This window comes from Alosa sapidissima, chromosome 1, assembly GCF_018492685.1.
Source record: "Alosa sapidissima isolate fAloSap1 chromosome 1, fAloSap1.pri, whole genome shotgun sequence".
Taxonomy (NCBI): Eukaryota; Metazoa; Chordata; class Actinopteri; order Clupeiformes; family Clupeidae; genus Alosa; species Alosa sapidissima.
In genome coordinates this window covers 29,667,333-29,689,832 of record NC_055957.1, presented here as the reverse complement: position 1 = coordinate 29,689,832, position 22,500 = coordinate 29,667,333, and the positions used below count along the sequence as shown (strand labels likewise).

General features: G+C 44.7%; 1 protein-coding gene across 1 annotated transcript in view; it reads left to right on the top strand.

Moving 5' to 3' along the window:
- clstn2a (calsyntenin 2a) overlaps positions 1-22,500 on the top strand; it is a 241,428-nt gene that overhangs the window by 206,903 nt on the left and 12,025 nt on the right. Inside the window, exons 9-11 of the mRNA XM_042098987.1 lie at positions 15,093-15,255; positions 17,715-17,881; positions 21,595-21,743. Coding sequence (XP_041954921.1) covers positions 15,093-15,255; positions 17,715-17,881; positions 21,595-21,743 — 479 coding nt within the window. The remainder of the gene's footprint in view (positions 1-15,092; positions 15,256-17,714; positions 17,882-21,594; positions 21,744-22,500) is intronic.

Here is a 22,500-nt window from a genome sequence, read left to right as displayed (position 1 = left end):
AGAGAGAGAGAGAGAGAGAGAGATAGCAATCGAGCAAGCCAGGGAAGAGGGAAATGAAGGAAGGAAGAAGGAATGCATGCGGAAGAATTACATTTATTTGCAGCAAAAATGTAAAATGAGAAATACCCTACCATATCATGTTATTCTCTGCCTTTTCTTATTCCATTGTATCGTATCATATTACTGTATATCTCATTGTATTGTATTGCATTGAGCTGTACTCATTGTAGCTCTCTTATTGCTGTTCACTCCAGTGTCTGTCATCATAACAAATATACTTTGGCCGTTAGTGCCAAATGATCGAACCTAACAATGCAAATGCACCCTACCGTAGACTACAATATCATGCCATACACTGCAGTACTATGCTGCAGAGGACTGTGCATTACAATGCCATATTCCCAAGTCTTTGAGGATATCTACAGTATGTATGTGTATGTGTATCTGTATGTGTTTTTTTGATTTCATATGTTTTAGATATGTTATCCTCTTCAGTGTTTGAGGAATTTGACTTTGTCACCCTGCTTGTTCATCTACCAGAGAACTGATAAGAATGTTTGCTGAAGCACTGCTTTACCAGACTTTATCAATGCGAGTGCATTTTTTGCACTGTGGATTTTCCATGCCAACAGAACCGTTATCAAAAAACCGTGGCTTGGCTCCAAAAGCACCATCTCCTTGGAAGTGGCAAAGAGCTTATTTACAGGACAAGAGAGAGGAAGAAACAGGTCCCCTAAGACGTGCTCTTTGGCAGGGCCATTGTGGGAGCCAGTGGTGCAGCGCGTGTGCTGCTCAGGAAGCCTCTCTTCACTGGCTCCCACTGATCGTCCGCTCTACCTGCTCAGCCACGGCACGCCACACCACTGCACAACACCACCACCTGCATTGCTCTGCTTGTTAGCCTCTTTATTGCGTGTCTTAGGCAAGGCAAATAAAGGCAAGGCAATTTATGTAAATAACGCATTTCATACTCCAGGTAGACACAATGTTCTTTACATAGCAAAGACATTACCTCAAATAAAAGTAAACAGGTATGAAACATATAGAAACAAGTATCGAATATATCACAGTATATTCTTTGCATTTCCCTGTATCTTGGGGTTTTGTCAGTATCAATTAATTTTATCATTACAATTTTAATTTGATTTATTTTTTGGCAATGCTTAATTTAAACCCAGTATTCAGTATGCATTATTCATTACAGTGACTGTATACATCAGGGGTGTCAAACTCATATTACTGTTGGCAGTGGGCCGGATTTGTTGGAATGAGACCTCGTGGGGGGCTGTCACTGTCATGGCCATGTCCATAATGAACAGTTGGTAGATAAACAGTATTTGGAGCAAAGATGTCATCTGCACCATTATGGCAAAAGGTAAAATGTCACAGATGACAATGGCAACACAACATTATGCATTCTGATATTTCAACGCTCATAATACTGTATGTCATTGTAACGCTTTATAAACGCAATCATTACCAATTATGGCAATCTTTGTGATGCATTATGAATATGTTAAAACCCTTCATGAATGTGTTTACAATGCATTGCACATAATGGGTTTGAGTGGGTGTCAGTATATTTTCCTCTCTCCCTCTCTCTTCCCTCTCCCATCACTTCACCTTTTTGTCTCACAGAATAGCAGACCTTCAGATTCAATAACCTGCATTTAATACTCCTCTAACTCCATCTCTCCCCGGCCTTGTCACCTCTGATTGAAAGCAACAGCATTTAGCACCTCTGCGCCGGGGCATTTAGAGGAGTCTGTGTTTGTGTGTGTGTGTGTGTGTGTGTGTGTGTGTGTGCGTGTGTGAGAGAGAGAGAGAGAGAGAGAGAGAGAGAGAGAGAGAGAGAGAGAGAGAGAGAGAGAGAGAGAGAGAACAGAGAAACAGAGGTTGGGGGGTGTTGAGAAGGAATTAAGAGAGAATGAGAAAGCAAGTGTGTGTGTGTGTGAGAGAGAGAGAGAGAGAGAGAGAGAGAGGGGTTGGGGAGTGTTGAGAAGGAATTAAGAGAGAATGAGAAAGCAAGTGTGTGTGTGTGTGTGTTTGTGTGTAAGAGAGAGGTGGGTGGGGTGGGTAGGTAGAGATAGAGAGCAGAGAGGTCTGTGTGTGTGTGTGTGTGTGTGTGTGTGTGTGTGTGAGTGTTGTGTTTATGAGTAGCTGGGAGAAAAGCTCCAATGCCATCTATCAGTGGCCACTTACGACAGCAGCCTACCAATCTCATGCTTCAGTGACTGGCCCCTCACACACATACACACACACACACACACACACACACACACACACACACACACACGCTGACTAGGCTTATCAGACAGATGGGAGCAAATGCCATCATCAGCTCTTTCAATTTCATCTATCCCTTCAAACCTCCACCCAAAACAAGACCCATGCACATTCACGCGCATACACTCACAGACACATACATGTACACACACACTCACAATCTTGGCTTCTCTCTCTCTTTCTCTCTTTCTGTCTGTTTGTCTAATACACATACACACAGACAATGCACAATCTACACAGACAATAGCACAAATATCCCTCTCTCCCTCCCTCCCTCCCTCCCTGACACACACACACACACACACACACGGCCTCTATGCATCTTACACTCTTCTGTTCCTTCTGTCTTGCTTGTGCATCACAAACTCATCAGAGCCTGGAGGTAGCTCACCTGAGCTTGTTGGTGCTTTCCGCTGTGTGGAAGTAGAAGTACATCACACACTCCCCAATCCCCTATCTCTTTTTGCAGACAGTTCACTTTTTTTTTCTTTCAGTTGTTTTGATCCGGTCCCTCCCTCTGAGTCCTTTTCCCCCAGCCTGTGTACCGCACTCAGTTCCATCTGCTGGTACTGATGAGCTCTGCCACTTCCGCTCAGGTGTGTGTGTGTGTGTGTGTGTGTGTGTGTGTGTGTGTGTTGGAGGTGCGGGGGTGCATATGTGGGTGTGGTACTTGGGGATGTTTGTGTGTGTGTGTGTGTGTGTGTGTGTGTGTGTGTGTAGGTGTGTGTTTTCCAGGGACAGTTGACAAGTGGTTTTGCCAGCCAGCCAGCTGGTGCCAACCTCTACAGCACAAAAACCCAGGTGTCCTGGCAACGGTGCCAGAAGCTCACCCACACTTTATGCCGAGCATGTGTGCCCATCATGTGCACGCATACACACACACACACACACACACACACACACACACACACACACCACACTGATAAATTAAAACTTTCTCTTGGTTTAATAACCCAGCCAATTCACAGTATCTTCCCAGTGGCAGGCAATGAACGTCTCATGTAATTGGGTCTTTATCTGAAACATATTCAATTTTGAATGAAACGATATTGTAATTTTGAATAGAATGGGTTACAGGCTTCAATTTGATAACATTTGCCTATTTCAACTTGACATGGCGTTGATTGACCACTGCAGAGGGATTAGTGGCCTGGGTCAAGAATGTGTTCCTTATCAACTGTAACTGAGATGGAGGTGCGTATAAGTATAAGTATATATACTCTTTTGATCCCGTGAGGGAGATTTGGTCTCTGCATTTATCCCAATCCGTGAATTAGTGAAACACACTCAGCACACAGTGAGGTGAAGCACACACTAATCCCGGCGCAGTGAGCTGCCTGCAACAACAGCGGCACTTGGGGAGCAGTGAGGGGTTAGGTGCCTTGCTCAAGGGCACTTCAGCCGTGCCTAGTGGTCGGGGTTCGAACCGGCAACCCTCCGGTTACAAGTCCGAAGCGCTAACCAGTAGGCCACGGTTGTCCAACAAACTAGCTGGGTTGGACGTGTAGGAAATACACATTTATTTAAAAAAGTGATCCTTTTTTCTCATCTGCCTGCACAGACAGTGTGAATGCTTGTGTGTGTGTGTGTGTGTGTGTGTGTGTGTGTGTGTGTGTGTGTGTGTGTGAGAGAGAGAGAGAGAGAGAGAGAGAGAGAGAGAGAGAGAGAGAGAGCGATTGAATGTTCCCTCTGAGACATCCTATGTAATGAAAGCTGCTCCTCTCTGACTATTTGTGTACTCTTTGAGATGACACAGCAGCAGCTAACAACTGAAGCACCTCTGCCCTTCTTGTTCTTTAAGGCTTCCTTTTCAATTCAGTCCAATTTAATTCAAGAAAGAAAGAAAGCTTTCATTAACTTGGACCTTTCAGTAACATTATTGCAATAAACTCAAACAATACTCAATTACATGTTCACATAGAAGGACAAATATGTTGTCCTGGGCCTCAGTGATATAGGTGGGTGTTTCAGTCTCAGGACAAGTTAGCCCAGTGGACTATATTCAGCTCTTAGTTGTTCAGAGCTAAATAGTGGAGTGCTTATGGGTCGCTCATGTTTAGGTGTTGTCAGAATTTGAGTGTTCTTTTCTTCACCTGGCTACTCTCTAATCATCACATGTTTGCTCTCTAACCCTCTCTCCTCTCCTCTCCCTTCTAGTACAACTTCTGTTTCTGATACAGGCTACAGCAAAGTTTCCCTCAGTGTTGTGGCAACTTAGCTACAGAGGAAGCATTCAACAATGTAATTTTCATGCTATCTCAGTCACTATGGAATGTTTTTTTTTTTGCCAGAGGTTAGTTTGTGACTGGGTAAGGGGTGGATTTACTGTAGGGGAGTGGGAGCTGCCTGCAGTGAGGGGGTGTGTGTTTGTGTGTGTCTGTATATGTGTGTGTGTATGTGGGTGGGTGGGTGTGGAGGGGTCTGTTGGTGGTGGTGGCTCTGATGTGCTTGTAGAGAGGCTGGGGGGATGTGGAGAGGAATTGTAGTAGAAGACTGGAGACCCTGCAGCTAACTCCCATTAATAGGCTGTTCAGCTGCAGAGCAAGCCTGCAAATCTCAGGCATTAATGTTGAATGAGGGATGTACTAGCATAACCCGCAAGGCATCTTGCTCTCTCTCTCTCTCTTTCTCCCTCTCTCTCTCTATCTCTCTCTCTCTTCCTTCTCTCTCTCCATCACCATCCCTACCCACACACACACATACAAACACACACAGCCCCTCTCCCTGTTACTGTTTCTCTCTTTCTTTCTTTATCTCTCTCTCTCTCTCTCTCTCTCTCTCTCTCTCTCTCTCTCTCTCTCAAGCGCTCACTGAACATGATATATCCATGTGGCAGAGAAGCCAAAAGCAGCTCTGATGTTCCATTGTGGATGTGATTTCTATAAATGCTTCCTGTTTGCCCTCTTTGACTCTTGGCGACATAACAACACCACACAAAAAAAACACATCAGAAAGAAAAAAAATGAAAAATCTGAAAATGTTGTATTGGTTTATGTAAAAGAAATAAAACTATATCAGTGAATTAAACACCACATTACAAGACATTTATGTTGCGCAGAAACTAATACCGGCTTGTGATGTGTTGTTCTTATTTCTGAGCGGCGATTCTGCCATGCATGTCTTCACATGTTGGTCTGGCAGCATCCACCTCCCGTCGCGCTGAGATTAATGCAGTACGTGTTTTTCATTTGAAGCAGCTGCAGTCTGCGAGCATGTTCACATTAACACGCTGGGACGCGGTGGGGTGTGGAGTGGGGTGGTGGGTGTGGACCAGTGGGGGAGGTAGAGTGGTCATTTCTCCCATAAAATAAGGAGCCAGTGTATGTCAGAGGTGAGGTGCAGAAACAGAGCTGTTGTCAGACGGAGACACCTGTGCTGTTTGTTTATGTGACGCGAGATGGGTTTAGTGAAAATGAAGGTATGTATTCTGAGGAAAGTACTCCATGTCACTGGCAGGAGACAAGACCCCCACCCTTACTTCCCACACACCCTGAGTGAGTTCTACCTGTCTTCTTGCAGTTGTTGGATTAAATATGTTAGCGACATTGTCATGAACATCTGCCATGAAACCTGTGTTGCTGCCTATTGTTTGTCCTCAGAATCTGTCAAGTTGTTATTGTCCCCACTGACATATGTCCACTTCACAGGCCATATTTATAATGATTGTGTAAACACAAATAGGTGACAGCTCATTAAATTCAATCAAACAAAGAGGGAACAGACCGATGAAGCATTGCTCTGTAATAAATGCACAAACAGACAGTGCACAGAGCAGTTTGTCTTGCCAGCTGTCATAGACAGACTGGCTTGTGAGAAGCCTATAATGGGTAAGACACTCCTGTCAGGTCTGCTCCCTCACCCACACTGGTGAGGCACTGCGTGTGTTTGGGCTGCATACATTACAGCTGATCCCGAGTCAGTGCTCTCCTTTGATCAGTCCATGTTACCAGAACAACAAAAGGGATCAGAACGGCACCGAACCCCGCTGTCCAATCTGCACGTTCTAACAGCCCCAGCAGGGCGAGCGAGGGCGAACGACCTCTTCAAAAAGTTTCCAGCCGCATTCAAATGCGCTCGCACCCTCCTCCCTGCTCGCCATGGAAACTCCTCTCATCCAATTAGAGCAGAGGCCTGTGGGGAGAGAGAACGTCAGCGGCGGGAAGAACTCTCCAACCTGATGCCAGAGCACAGTTAGCTGGCCTGGGAGCCAGGGTGATAGGGGAGACATGGAGGGAGAGAAAGAGAGAGAGAGAGAGAGAGTGTGAAAAAAGGAGGGGTGAGTGGAGAGGTAGATGGATGGTGAGAGGGAAGGTTGGATGTTGAGAGAGAGAGAGAGAGAGAGACAGAGAGAGTGAAAAAAGGAAGGGGGTGAGGCAGAGCCAGAGACAGGTTGGGTGTTTGGGGAAAGAGTGGAGCTGATGAGTAGGTGGCCCTGAGGGAGAGGGGGCTGAGATGGGTAGAGGTAGAAGAGAGGAGGAGGAGAAGAGTGGAGGCGACACCCGCGGGGTGGGGGGCTGGGTCCCCAGAGGCAGTGTATCGGGGTATGGGTGGGAGGAGGGGGGTGGAGGGGTGGCAAAGAGAGATGTCTCCCACGTTTAATATCCTAAGATGATTTTGCCTCATACTCTCACTCACCATCCTTGCCTCCTCTTCCCTCTTTCTCTCTCTCCCTTACACCTCTTTTCTCTCCTCTCCACAACACCTGGTTCTGAAGCTCTCTCTCCAGATGGCACGGTGTGTGTGTGTGTGTGTGTCTCTGTGTGTGTGTGTCTGTTTGTTGACTGCCACCACAGGGAGATAAGGATGATATGCTAATGACGCTGTGGATTAAAAGGTGTTTTAATGCCGTCATACCTCATTTAGGCTGCTTGCGTAAGAGCAGCTGCCTGCCACGAGCAGGGATTGATGGGGAGTGGAGCATCACTGCAGTGAGAGCAGGGACTGCTTGAAGCAAAGTGGAGATTTCTGGACGATTTCAGGAGGAGCAGAGAATGCAAAATGAATTAGAACTTGCCAGATAGCTGTGGCTTTGTGACTCTGGCAAGACACTGCCAGGTCTGGGTGTTGACCAGGAGTATGATAGTCCTTCAAGTGTCAGTGTACCAACGATGTACGTTTTAACAGGGGATGTTATTATGTCAAAGTTCACTAAGATTGCACTCAGAGATAAAATGATTATTATGTGATGAGCATTTGTTGTATTGTTATTTGCTGAAATGAAACAATAATCACAATCATAATTATACTATTGGTGTGTGTGTGTGTGTGTGTGTGTGTGTGTGTGTGTGTGTGTGTGTGTGTGTATGTGTGTCTGTGTGTGTGTCTGTACCTATGTATGAGCTTGTCTATGGCTGGTATTGAGGGTTGACGTTCTGATTTCTTTGTCCTCCTCAGTTACAGTAATGGGATTATGAACTAATAATGATAAATATGATGGCCACACTCTGCTTGCATCAGTGTCCCACAAACCACGCATAGTTGGCACTGTGGGCCTGGGAATCTTTTTTTTTCTGACACTGAGTCAGTAGCACTAATGGAGCTTCATGTTTTGCTTGTGCTCCAAATAAATACACAATACTGTACATCAAACCTCAACAGAGGAGAGTCAACCTGAGAGTGGGAAAATTGTCTCGCTGTCTCCACTTCTGTGTCCTTTTAATGAGTGACTTAATGAGTGGGATTACACCTCGTTAGCTATTGGACGGGGAACAAATAATTAATGGCAGAGGAGGGTAAGCGTGAATTAGGCTCAGTTTTTGCTTCATTACAGGATCTATGCCAGTGTTTCTCAAAGTGTGGTCCGGGGACCACTGGTGGTCCGCAAGCTATCCCAAGTGGTCCACGAGCAGACATGATAAAATATAATATAGACGAGTTGTTTGCAATATTGAACCAACTTATATGTAAACGAGCAGACATGATAAAATATAATGTAGATGAGTTGTTTGCAATATTGAACCAACTTGTATGTAAATCCAAACAGTTCTGCAACACTGCCTATGTAAGCTATGCCAGTTTAAATCATATGAATCCTCTGACACAATAAGCAATACTGTTGAAGTAGGTATACTCTTTAATTTTAGCTAGGCGGTCCGTGAGTTTGTTTTTTTATTGGTAAAGTGGTCTTTGGTCTGAAAAAGTTTGAGAAACACTGATCTATGCGACTGGATTTCCTTTTGGTACTTTTTTTCTCTTTTTCCACTTTTTTCTCCACACTTTTGGTTGGATTACACATTGAGGTGACTATTTTCTGATGTGATGTTGTGCTTTGTCAGAATGAGTGTATGTACTGCTGCCATTATTGGCCAGGTCTCTCTTATAGAGATTTTTATCTCAATGGGACTCACCATGTTAAATGAAGGTAAAACTAGATGTAGCCTACCGCATAGTGACCGCTGCATGGTTTAGCCACCTGCTACACAAAGAAAATCCCACTTCCCACCCTCCATGCCCTGCTCCTGAATTTCCTGTGTGTAAGACGCGAGAAATTATATATATAGCCTCGGAAACATAGACGTCAAATGGAGTCAGATTAACGAGTATGTAATAATATTATTGCCATTTAACTCTTCACCCTATTTGTCCACGCAAGCTCTTTCAAGCGAGGATAGCCTATAGCTCGACGTCTCTATGTTTCTGAGGCGATATATATAATTTCTCGCGTCTTACATGTGCAAATAGCATGTCACACTTCCCAAGCCCCCATCCATCCTTTACACCTGTAACTCACAGAGTCTCACAGGAGCCAACACACCCTAAACGTGTGACATTAGTGTATCTGGTGAGGTGTGTCTGTGAGTGACTGACTGTGTGTGTGTGTGTGTGTGTGTGTGTTGGACAAAAATTGAGACAGTTGGAATAGTATAGTCCGCAAACTAGATGCTGTAGATTGTAGAACAGATCTAGAATAGATTAAGGCAAGGCAAGGCAGTTTTATTTCTACAGCACATTTCATACACAGAGCAGCTCTGTGTCAAGACCATAAAAAGTAAAAAAAATAAGTTCAAATAAGTTAAGATTAAGGCCGCATTAGACTGATAACCTAAAAACCTTGAGCAATGTGCCCAACAAAAAAAGAGCACATTAACAAAACAAGCATACCAAGCAGTATAAACATTATATTTAATCATTTAACAGACACTTTTATCCAAAGCGACTTACATAGGTATTATATTGCAAGGGTGATTGTCCCCAGAGTAACTCGGGGTTAAGTGCCTTACTCTAGGGCACAACGGTGAAAGCCGGCAATTGAACCCACAGCTTTTCAGGCTACTACATGCTAGCCCAGCTCCTTAAGCATTACACTACCACCGCCCATGGACTTTTATTTCCATTCTTTATACATAAGCTTTTGGCTCAACAGTTTCAAATTGGCTGAATAAACTAACCACAGGTGTAGAGCTGAAGATGTTTGCCCGAACCCGACGAGTTCGGTTGGGTTCGGGCTTAATTTATATAATTTCATGCGGGCTCAGGCTTGCGCTCCGGCTTGCACAGTAGGCTAAATGAGCAGTCACGTAATGCGTTTCAATTAGCTGAGAGAAAGATGCAAAAATGGATGCTGAGGAGGTGAAACGGAGGCTGGCCTCTGGCGATTACGTTTTAGTTGCACTGGCAAAGAAAGCAAAGTCTGAGGTGTGGAAAAGTTTTGTCATGTGCATAATGAGAATAATGAGCCAGTGAGTTAGCCTATGTTAAATTCAAAGGATGCAACATTCTGCAGAATGAATTCGTCGCTGATAAGGCATGTTGATCAAAGCTTGTCCACACCTGCCAGTGCCCAGGATCAACCTACAATCACATCGTTTGTTACAGCAACAAAACCCAACCTAGCAAAGGTGAAACAAATGGTTACGGTCAACAAGTGTGTCAGCTTTCGCTGTAAAGACATTAGGCCTTTTAATATTGTAAATGGCGGGATTTGAAGAGCTGGCGCAAGAACTAATTAATGTCAGGGCTGCATATGGGAGGGTTCCTGCAAACTTCAGAGTGCTGAGATGTTATGATGTTACAGAGGGCTATTTTATTTCTTTGTTCCAACTTCCAAGTGGCCTAGCCTACGTTAGTCATGAATAAATGATGTTAAAAAATGGATAAATTACTCATTCTTGACAAAAGGCAAAAGAGCTGCGTGTGTCCGGACATTTGAATAATGTCGGGCTGTAAACGGGTTCAGGCTTTTAAAAAGCTGCCAGTCCCAGGCTCGGGCTCGGGCTGATTTCTGTCGGGCTCAGGGCCTTGTCGGGCCTAACTTTTAAGGCCCGATTACAGCTCTACACAGGTGGAGCTGGTTGCTTTATTATCACGTGGCGTTCTTCAGCATTTCTTAAGCGCTGCAGCCAGCCTTGGTTTAGGCCCATGCAGAAGTACAGCACTGGGTTGACACAGCTCTTGAAGTAAGCCAGACCCTTGGCCAGTGTCAGGCCCGCCTTAACTGCCTGGTTCTCGCTGTCGATCACGCTGGCCAGCCGAAGGCAGTGGTAGGGCGCCCGGCACAGGAAGAAGGCGCAGACCAGGGCGATGAGCATCCGCACAGGAAGAAGGCGCAGACCAGGGCGATGAGCATCCGCACAGGAAGAAGGCGCAGACCAGGGCGATGAGCATCCGCACAGGAAGAAGGCGCAGACCAGGGCGATGAGCATCCGCACAGGCCGGGACTTTCCCTTGAGCCGTGTGCGCCGGATCCCTATGGCCGCCAGCACGGAGCAGCCCAGAATGACCGGGAACGGGAGGAGGAAACCACACAGGAAGCGGATGATGAAGAGGGGCATCCTAGCAGCGTCCCCACCCTCTCCCTAAAAAAGGGCATTATCAACGTTAGATTTTGTTTTGTGAAGCACGACTGGTTAGAGCAATGTCCATGACCATGCAATGGCCACGGTCATGCAATGCTGTAGCAGGTTTTGTGGATGATTAATACCCTAATTTATACTGTGAAAGTTTATACACAGTCAAAGGTCAGCTTTTAAAGCTTCTTAGAACGAATGTCAGACACCCTGAATTCTCTAATTATAACCATCCAAAAATAAGTAGAATCACTCTAGAACTTATAAACTTCTAACACCATCTGAGATCTGAGAAAAAATGAATTTTGTTAATGTACTCTGTACTCAGTGGTGGCTACTTTAAGTTTGGCCCACTGTGGCCCTGTGTGGTTAAAAAACAGGCAAAATGCCATCTGGTTATTTTAGTGGCTTCATTCTCTCTCCATTTGTGCGATTTAGATTTCTCATAATTACTAAAAGGGTTGAGCAAATGGCTTACATTTGTTTATATCCCCATTTTGAATCTTTTCCCAATGTCATCTATTAATAAGTGAGTAAAATGTGTAAAAAATGAGTAAAAAATTAGGCCTTCCATTAAACCAGCATTGACAGAACATTACCAGAAAGCACATTGGCTGGTATACATGAGTGAATGCATGAATGAATCAATGAATGAATGGATAACAGTGGATGTGGAAGTTGTGCAGCATGAAATATAATCTCAGCATGTCAACTGTGCATTCAATAGGCTGCCACAATATTTTATTTTATTTGACTAGTTTTAGTTGATTTGGTTCATTATATTAGGAATGCTACACAAACACAATTAAACTTTACAATGTGAAGTTTACAAACAACACTAGACAGTCTAAGTTGAGGTAGTGATGACGCTTCAGACCTTCAAGCCACACTTGAGATAGCCACACTGGGTAGACTTTCCAGTAAATGAAGTATGGTGCGCTCATGACTGTCGCCACTACCCACACCACCACACTGACCAGCCGCGCAGCACACACAGTGCGGTGCTGCTTGGTGAAGACTGGGCGCCACACACACAGCGCCCAGTCCAGACTGATGACCGCCAGCAGGAAGACACTGCAGAACATGTTGGTGTACTTGAAGAAGCCATTGAGCTTGCAAAGGAAGACACCGAACGGCCAGTTGCCTAAGTGCTTCTGGGCCAGAGAGACGCTGCGGGTGAAGCAGAAGACAAGGTCGGCAATGGCCAGGTTCACTAGCCAGACGTTAGTGACTTTGGCCCGCAAGCGGACCCCGGCCACCCAGATCACCACGGTGTTGCCAACGGTTCCCAGGACGACAGTGATGATGTAGAGCACTATGGCGATGTTGTCTATAATGGCATCGATATCCACGGTTGTTTTATCATCTTCAGAGGAGGAATTGATCATCAGATGCTGCAAGAGTGAGATGTTGGAGGCCATTCTGCAGGAAGCACCGATGGGATGAAGGACGGAGAAGACAGGGTTAAGTTCATGCATATACGTATACAGTATGTATATAGAGTGAATAATTAATCAAATTACATGTAGGGCTACTACAGTATGCATAATATTTATAGTGTTTTTATATTATATACTTTAAGCTCTCAGTGGGTGCAAACCTTATATTTCTAGACGCCTCTGTTCCTGAGAAATCCCTAGCTAAACAGTGGCTAGTTTTCATCAAAATCCCTGTTTTTTTTTCTAGAAATGGAGATATTGCATCTTTTATGACCTGAGAAGTGTTGCCTGCAAAGTTTCTGGGAAGAGATCTAACGAGACCTGCCACCTAGTGATAAACCCACGAAAATAAATGACCTGATTTTGACCTGGCGTGCATGTCACTGATAGGCTAATCAGTGACTGATTCGAAACAAAGTGGCAACCATCAAAAGCCGATCAAGATCAAAGGTCCAGATAAAATGTCCAGATCTTGCGTTTTCATGAGTTTTCAATCGTCATATATTTCATTTCCATTCATCGCAGAGTTTCCAAAATCACATATAAGGTGTGTTAAGAGTGGCTAGTTTCGTAATAAAAAAAAAAAAGCAAAAAATTTAATATTATGTTTTTGGCACTCAACGCATGGGAAGGAAAAACGTAATATTACGTCTTTGGCACTCAATGAGTTAAGTTAAAGTAAATTAGACTCCATTAGACTTTTGGTGTATGTGTGGTTGTGTGTTCTCAAATAAATTCCCCTTCTCTTTCTCTATATGGTCCAATGGCTAGTAATGATGTCAAGTATGTGAGAAGCAATGTTGTTACACCAATGATTGCACAGCACTTGTGAACTATAAACTTGTCTGACACATGTAAAACTATTGGACTAATTCAAGACCCATAAATAGTAATTGAAGTGGCCATTTACTGTTCATAACATGTATAATGGCACTGTTGATCAGACTGCATGTTCATCAGTAAGTCTCTACCCATGGGTACTTCCAGTTCTGGTGGTGACTTCCAGTTCTGGTGTGACTGCTCGCATTTTGAAGCTATGCAGAACCGGATAGGGTGTTCTGAGGTCTGTCGTCTCTCACCACAGCATCTCACGTGCTGTCTGTCTAGGCCTGTGCAAGTTCCTCTAAAATGTGGATTTTACAGGATATCACATGCCTCTACAAATAGAAAAGTCAGAGGCCAGGTCCTCAGAATAGCTAACTTTTTTAGCTGCCTCAGACAACTTCATTAAAGCTCCTTCGAGAGGCCATCCTTACAATACTGGTTTTCTGGTTGATGGTTGATTTCGTTTTCTGGTTGATTTAGCTACAAATCCCATCTCTAGACCTACTGGTATTGTGTGTGCTTGCTTGCTAACCTCATTCCCTTGTCTCCACTCTCAGTTCAGCACATTTTAGCCTCTTGCTTTCAAAGGCTTCCTCAGTGGCATCTTTGACGGCATTCAATTACTCAGCAGAGTAGATGGCAAGCACACACTCAATAAAATATCAAATGATGGTGAATGATTCACAAAATAGAGCTGAAACATTCATGATGCATTAACTATTTTAGCATTTCATCCATTTATCATGCCTTTCTCAGTTTACAAAGTGGCATAGCATTTTCTTAGATCTCCAGATCTCCTGACTTATTAGCTATAGGAAACCAATATGATTGTGCTGCGCTAGTGTTGTAGGTTGTAGGTTGAGGTGATTTTAGAATAGCTAAGGGGTGTTGTTGGGCATGATACAAAGCAAAGTCCCTAAAAAATGTTGAGGATGATTTGTGACAGCATATATTTCATAAAGTTTAGAAATACAAGTGCAATATATTGTTGTTTTTTTCTGTCAAGCTCAAAAATGACATTTATGATCGATCTGAACACACAGAACTCTCCACACAGTCTACATAAACCTACTGACGTAGAACAGCTGTTTTGACATGAGCAGCCTAGAAGCAGTAGTAATATACTGTAGACTCCTAAACCCACCCCCTCTATATCCCATGTGCTGCTGTGTTTTGACAACCAGCCGGTATGTGGTAATAGGAGTTTTATGTTTTACATCTGTATGTGGAGATATTCACTGATGTGTCTTTAACAATGGGTTGTGCTTTATGTTTTCATCGACATGACAGTTTGATTTGTGCCATTGTAAAACTACATTTGCTGCTCCTGTGCAGACTAATGTGTATTACTTGATGGAAGAAACCCATAAACTGCAGTTTTTGAAGAGCTAGCCACACATATACTGCACAAGTGCTCATAAGAGGGTGCTGTTATTTTAGTCTGCCATTTTATGTGTTTCATGTGCCATGCTTTCATCATGACATAAATTTACTCTGGTTGGCCTGTGATTGACATTATTCAACCTATAGAACTATAGTAGGGTGGGTGCAGGATTCATATTCTATAATATCTATATAGTAATTAGCAGTATAGAATTATACTGAGGTAAGTGAATTATTAATATTGTTTTATATGATTTGATTAGTGTAGCTCACTGTAGAACTGTTTACCAAATTGTATAAAGGCAGTTGTCTTTAGACCAATTCCACTGGTGATTGATCCAGGCCTGTGTTCTGTGTTCTGTGTTGTGTCCAGATCTGTGATAAGGAGTGGCACTACTACGTGATCAATGTGGAGTTTCCGGCAGTGACGCTTTTCGTGGATGGCGTGACGTATGAGCCCTACCTGGTGACGGATGACTGGCCCATCCATCCTTCACAGATAGATGTGCAGCTGACCGTTGGAGCCTGCTGGCAAGGTCAGTGGTGATTGTGATGATGATGATGATGATTCTGATGATGATGATGATGATGATGATGATGTTGATGTTGCTGAAGGTGAAGATGATGATGAAGATGATGATGATCGTGATGATGATGATGATAATGATTATGTTAATGTTGTTGAAGGTGAAGATGATGATGATGGTGGACATGATGATGATGATGATGATGACATTGGTGGTGATTGTGGTGATGTGTGAGTGTATGTGTACAGTAAAAAGTGATAAGCCACTGATTAAACAGGCTCAGAAGCAGAGTAATTTATGTATTGTCTTTTGCATTATTAACATGTGTAAAGTGTAAGGTGTAAGTGAAAACATACTCGTAGACAGAATGTCAATATAGGAAAGCAGTGTGTTTGGCTTCAGGCCATTCTGATTTTTTTTCTTTTTTTCCCCAACTTTTATTCTTTCTTCATACTTTTTTATTGGAAGGACTTCACACCATATATCAAAATCATTGAAATATGCCCTGTTCATTCCCACCTGTAACAATGCAGCTAATGACTGTATTGTGTGTGAAGACAAAGGCCTCAACCTGTGTGCAGAGAAAATAATTATGTAGAATTAGTCACAGCACTAAATCACATGTTATATGGAGTTACCAGCAAGGTGCTAGTTCCTGCCGCTCGTTTCCTGCGTAGATTTCTTTTTATCTGCGATGACTGCTGATTTTTCCCTCTAGTCTCTCCATCTCTCCCTCCCCCCTTTCTCTCCCTCTCTCTCTCCCTCTCTTTCTATCTCTCATTTTTGCGCTGAATCTGTGATTGTGTGCGAAGCCCTGGAGTGGAGATTAATAGGCCTGAATAGAGAGACAAGTTCACTCGCTGTTCCATCCCCACCAAGCCGCTCTAAGCTCCACTAAGCCGCAACTGATAACTTTTCAGGCTATTAGTGAGTGAGATTGCCTCTCAGTGTCTCCCCTTTTTCTCTCTCTCCCTCCATATTCCCCTATCTCTCTCTCTCTCCATCCCTCCCTCCCTCTCCCCCTATCGCTCTCTCTCTCTCTCTCTTGCCATTTGCTCTTGCTCCACAATCAACAACATAATGACGAGCCCGATCATAATAGCAGGCCGCAGACCTTATTCTTCTGAAAACAGACAAAAATGAGATTCTTAACAGACTATCTGCCTCAGAAATAGCCTTGCGCTCGCTTTCTCTCTCTCTTTCTCTCTCTCTATTTCTTTCTCTTTTTCTCTCTCTCTTTCTTAGTCTCTCTCCCTCTCTGACTGTGAGACCCCATGAGAAGGATTAGCCTCTTCCTCTTCTCCAAACCCTGTTTACGAGGCAGACCTGCAAATGTCATCTGTGTGTGTGTGTGTGTGTGTGTGCAGTGTGCATGTCAGCGTCCTATGACAGGAGTAAGAGGATGTAAGGATGTTAGTGGGACTTTATCCCCTTTATGGTCTAACCTTGCTCTCCACACTGACCTCAATCCGCCTGCTGTGTCTCTCCCCTGTCTCTCTCTGGCTTTAGAAGCACTTAAAAGTGTGTTGGTATTGCACTCGCAAATCTATATACCAGCACCGGCAAACACAACCTCAGCTTCACCTGTGTGTTGGGAGTAGGCATTGATCGCTTGGGTCAGCACACACCTTGTGTTTGTGTGTGTGTGTGTGTGTGTGTGTGTGTGTGTGTGTGTGTGTGTGTGTGTGTGAGAGAGAGAGAGAGAGAGAGAGCGTCTCAGAGGAGCAAACAGACCCTAAAAGTGTGACATTAGTGTATCTGGTGAGGTGTGTGTGAGAGTGACTGACTGTGTGTGTGTGTGTGTGCATTGTTTGTGTGTTTGTGAGAGAGAGTGACTGACTCTGTGTGTGTGTGTGTGTGTGTGTGTGTGTGTGTGTGTGTGTGTGTGTGGTGTAGTTGGGGAGGGGCTGGACAGACAGAGAAGAGCTCGCTCTCTCTCCTTTTTCACCCCTGCCTCCTCACCTCCTCACCCCATCCTCTCCGTTTGTGCAGTGTCATTGCATTTAATTGATATCATCTGTCAGAGGGAAATAATTTAAAAATCATAGGCAATTAAGCTGGAGCCCAAGCAAGCAGGGAGAAGAGTGCAGGGAGTCAGTGTGAAAGACAGAAAGGCCATTAGCTGCAATGGCAGCCAATCTAGCACTAAAGACAAACAAACACAGTGTCATAAAGGACAGGAGAGATGGAGAGAGCAAGAGAGATTGAGAGGGGAAAAGAAGAGAGACAGAGGCACACAGAGAGATGGAAAAAGGGATTGAGTGCGTGAGGAAAAGAGAGAGCTGGATGCAGAGGAACAGGACCTTATCATGTGTCGTGTGGACAGCACTTGTGGACAGCTTGATTGAATTTGGGAGTTTGCCGATTTTGTTTCCGTGGATACAAGCCACATGACCACATGCGTCTTCTTATTGCAAGTATGTAATCATTGTGTGTGTTTGTGTATACTGTATGTGTGTGTGTGACAGGCGGAGAGGTGACCACGCCACGCTTCACCCAGTACTTCCGTGGGAGCCTGTCGGGCCTAACCATCCGCCCGGGGAAGATCGAGACCCAGAAGGTCATCTCCTGCCTGCAAGCCTGCAAGGAGGGCTTGGACATTAACTCACTTGAGAGCCTGGGCAAGGGCATCAAGGTGCACCGCAAAAGCTTACACGCATGCACACACACACACACACACACACACACACACACACACACACACACACACACACACACACACACACACACACACACACACACACATACACACACACACACACACACACACACACACACACACACACACACACACACACACACACACACGAACACACACTCACTCACGTGTCTATATTATGACATATTACAAGCTGAAGCATACTGTGTCTACATGAATGCAAATGCATTGAAGACAAAATACTCCATGGCCACATCAGGCTATATGCAGTATGCTACTGAAAGACAATGCTCTTCCCCTTGGGACCACTTCCAGCATCCACCTGTGCCAGCGGATACCCTTTAGCTGGTGGCCAGCCATGGATAGCCTCCAGAGCTGTGTTCCAGGTTCTGATGTGTCTTAAAAGCACCGGCTAGGGGCAGAGAGGTCCTCTCTGAACCAGCTTCTGATGAGGCATTAAACCAAGCTGTGCTCTGGAGTTCGTGGCCAGCAGCGGTCTGGCCGGCGGAGAGGGACTTGGCTCTTCCTCTCCTCTGCCTGGTGGTCCTCACAGTAGCGGATGCCTGGTGTTGGCAGACCTTAAGGCTACTGTACCTCCCAGTCCAGCTGTTTGACTGCAGCATCACTCTCTTAGGTCATAGAGGTCGATCCTGCGGCAGTGAGCTGATGCTTCAGCTGATAAGTGAAGAGACGAATGAGGTGGTCAATGCCAATACTGTAGGCTGGACACCAGGGGCACTCATTTGAATCCACAGGTTTGGCTACCATGCTGCGGAAACCATGCAGTGAGAACAGGAGGTGATACCAATGCTAATTCTATCCTAACCAGTTGAATTCTAACCAATGCTAATTCATTGACACGTTGCATGACGCAATATTGCAGAAATCAGTTGAGTAATTTGTGGCACGTTATTTAACATCTAGAGGACATAATGGAAGTTGACTTTAAAAGAGTTTGTTGTCTTGTGGAAATGGTGTCACTTTAATTAGAAGTAGCCTAATGTACTGAGAGATTCCTCGTTTACGCGCTGACCCACTGGTGCTTGCATGTAGCGTAGTGTTGCGAGTTATGAAATTAGCTAAATGTTTTGCCCAGCTCATTAAATTAGCAGGTCTGTGCAGGTTGGTGTTAACACATTGCATTGTATCCTTGTATCCTTGCATACAAATTAGAGCCCAATATGTGTACACACATATTACACACACACTCCCATCAACACATGAACATGAACACACAAACACACACACACATTGCATACTGTACTGAAAAATGTATGCATACATCCATACACACACATTATACTGCATTTGCACACATATGTACGCATACACTTACACAAACACACACACACACACATACAAACGCAGACACACACACACACACACACACACAGAGACATCCATGTAGCATGTGTACAAAGAAGCAACGTTTACAGACTATTGCATCAGTTCAGGTCTCAAGCATCCACTGTGTGGCTCCAGAGACCAACCACATTATTATAGTCTTCATGATGTGTGCAGAGGCCTGTACTTATCTATTCGTAGCTGGTTGTTTTGTATGTCAGTCAGAAGGGGCCCTTGCAGCTCTTGATCACTAAGATTCACAGTGTGCTTGAAACCCTTCAGCTGATCTCAGTATAGGCATGGTCATGCAATGGTCACAGTACAGGAGAAACCTGCTAAAGAGGAGGTATGGGCACAGAGGCAGTTGGCACTGGACCAGACCAGGGCCAGACATGGGTGTGCACTAGGACCCAGGGCCCTGATTCAGAACTCACGTGTGAAGACGCCTCATCTCAGAGCACCACATGAAGAAAAATGGTCGCTTGCCATTAGCAATGCCCTGAAATATCCCAGCTGGACCTGTTGTGCACACACCACCTGATATCTGTCTGCTAGTCTGCCCATGCTTGTCAATCAATCAATATGCCACCACTGTCATCTGTGTGTGTGTGTGTGTGTGTGTGTGTGTGTGTGTGTGTGTGTGTGTGTGTGTGTGTGTGTGTGTGTGTGTGTGTGTGTGTGCGGGTGCGCGTGCGTGTGCGTGTATGTGTATGAGTGTGTGCGTGTGTGTGTGTACGTGTGTGCGTGTGTACATGTGTGTGTACTCCCACTCTACCACATGTTCCTGCAGTGTCCTTCCAGAGTGACCTCCCAATTATAAGAACATTTGAAATGCTGGAGCGGCAAGGACCAGCTTCTTGTTATAGGGGAACTGCTATGCACAGGTGTGTTGAGGATAATATTCTCAGGAGAACAGCCCTTAGGAAAGCATGCACACTGTAAATTGATTTTAGAAAAGCATAGATGGTAATATTAGTACATAGATGTTAAAGTCTGCTCAGGATGCAGTCAAAACGTGAGGTTATACTTTACTTGACAGTATCGACATAAGAGTGACATGACACTGTCATGAACGTGTCATAAACAAGTCATAAATGTTTATGACATAACACTTCTGTCATTAAGTGTCATTCGGTCAACAAGTTAGGGTTAGGGTTAGAGTTAGGGTTAGGGCTAGGGTTGGGTTTTAGGGCTCATGCCATGTGTTAATGACAGTGTCATGTCACCCTTATGTCGATACTGTCAAGTAAAGTGTTACCAAATGTGAAAATTGAACCAAAACGTGAACATGCTTCTGGGCTCACAGTGATTGTGGTTTTAGAACCACTCCAGACCACCTAGCTGCTCCCATGCTTGTGCAGGCTCTGGCCACATCCTCAGAAAAAGGATTACATCAGACTCATCAGGCCTTAGCCTTCAGCAACCTTCCAGGGCTTTCATCTGCCCTTGAGAGAGAGAGAGAGAGAGAGAGAGAGAGAGAGAGAGATAGAGAGAGAGACACACACACACACACACACGGACACTCATATGCTATTATTTATTATATGTTCACATGTTATACCCGCATTGCTGTATGTCTATTTTCTTTCTTTTGTTATTCTACTGTGTTATCTGTAACACTGGCTTTGGCAACACTGTATCCAAACAGTCATGCTAATAAAGCTTCTTTGAATTTGAATTTGAGAGAGAGAGAGAGAGAGAGAGAGAGATGGTTGTTTTGTATGTCAGTCAGAAGTGGCCCTTGCAGCTCTTGATCCCTAAGATTCACAGTGTACGAAAACACATGCAGGTATACAGACACACACGTGTACGCCCACGTATACACACGCGTGTGCACACACACACACACACACACACACACACATACATTTATTGACAGCAGTTCAGGGACAGACGCTGGCTAGATCTTATTCATATTTACTAGCTCAGTGTCTTAGGGGAGGGTCAGACATGAAAAGGTCCATTGATTCATCACTTGTGTATGGTATTGTTGAATGAACTTATCCACTTCCACATGTACAGTCTCTCTCTAGTTCACATGCTGCTGCCTCATCAAAAATCCATGAACCAGAAACCCACATAGGCTACTGCTCTTTCATTTCCAAATGTGTGTTTTTAGTTTTATGATATGCAGGCACACACAGACACAGAGAGAGAGAGAGAGAGATAGAGAGATATGACTATATGGAGTAAGGCTTTAAAACACACAATATTCTGTCTGACTGTCTATGTCTGTCTCTGTCCCCCCCCCACACACACACACACACACACACACACACTTGATTAAGGCATTTCTTGTCATGTCTACACTGCTAACAAGCTAACTGTTTGTTATCTGCCTGCAGTTCCACTTCAACCCAGCCCAGTCGGTCTTGGTGATGGAGGGGGATGATCTGGACAGCATCAACACGGCCATGACCAAAGTGTCCTACATCAACTCCAGGCAGTTCCCCACACCAGGCCTAAGGCGCCTTCACATCAGTACCACAGTACAGTGAGTGTCACACTGCTCTGTTACACATGCACACACACACACACACACACACGCGCACACACACACACACAAATGCACATGCAGATTCACACGCACGCACACAGGCACAAACATACACACATGCACACACACACTTAATAGAGTTTATAGCAGTTTGCAAAGGCTTACACACGCACACACATTTTCAGAGACGCATAAGCGCTGGAGTTCTCCATCACCGTGCCTCACCCACTCACAGCTTTCACTTTCATTCCCGCTGCTGTTACAAATCTTAGTTCACCCGCCAGCTCAAAGATTCGCCGAGACGCTCTTAAAGATGGAGCATTCTCACCCGCCGCTGTGGTTCATCACGCTGGCCTGACCTAGATCTACCTTTCCCCATTTACAACCTGGAGCCGACTCTCTCCGCACTCTCTCTCTCCCTCTCTGCACTCCTTCTCTTTCTCCCTCTGCACTCCTTCTCTTTCTCTCTGCACTCCTTATCTCTCTCTCTCTCTCTCTCTCTCTCTCTCTCTCGTGGCACTCACTATCTCTGTGTTGCCGAGACAGAGCATCATTATTGTAAGGGCCTGAGAGTGTGAGTGTGATTGGAGTTTTATTTTTAGACCGAGTGTTTGTTCGCCTGGCGTCTCTGCATGTCAGTGGCATCACACTGTCACACAGGGACACAGCCAATCACAGTAGGGGCCAATCACCTCCCTTTCACTCCCTCCCCATAAACATACACAGAGACACAAACACAGACACTCACACTCAT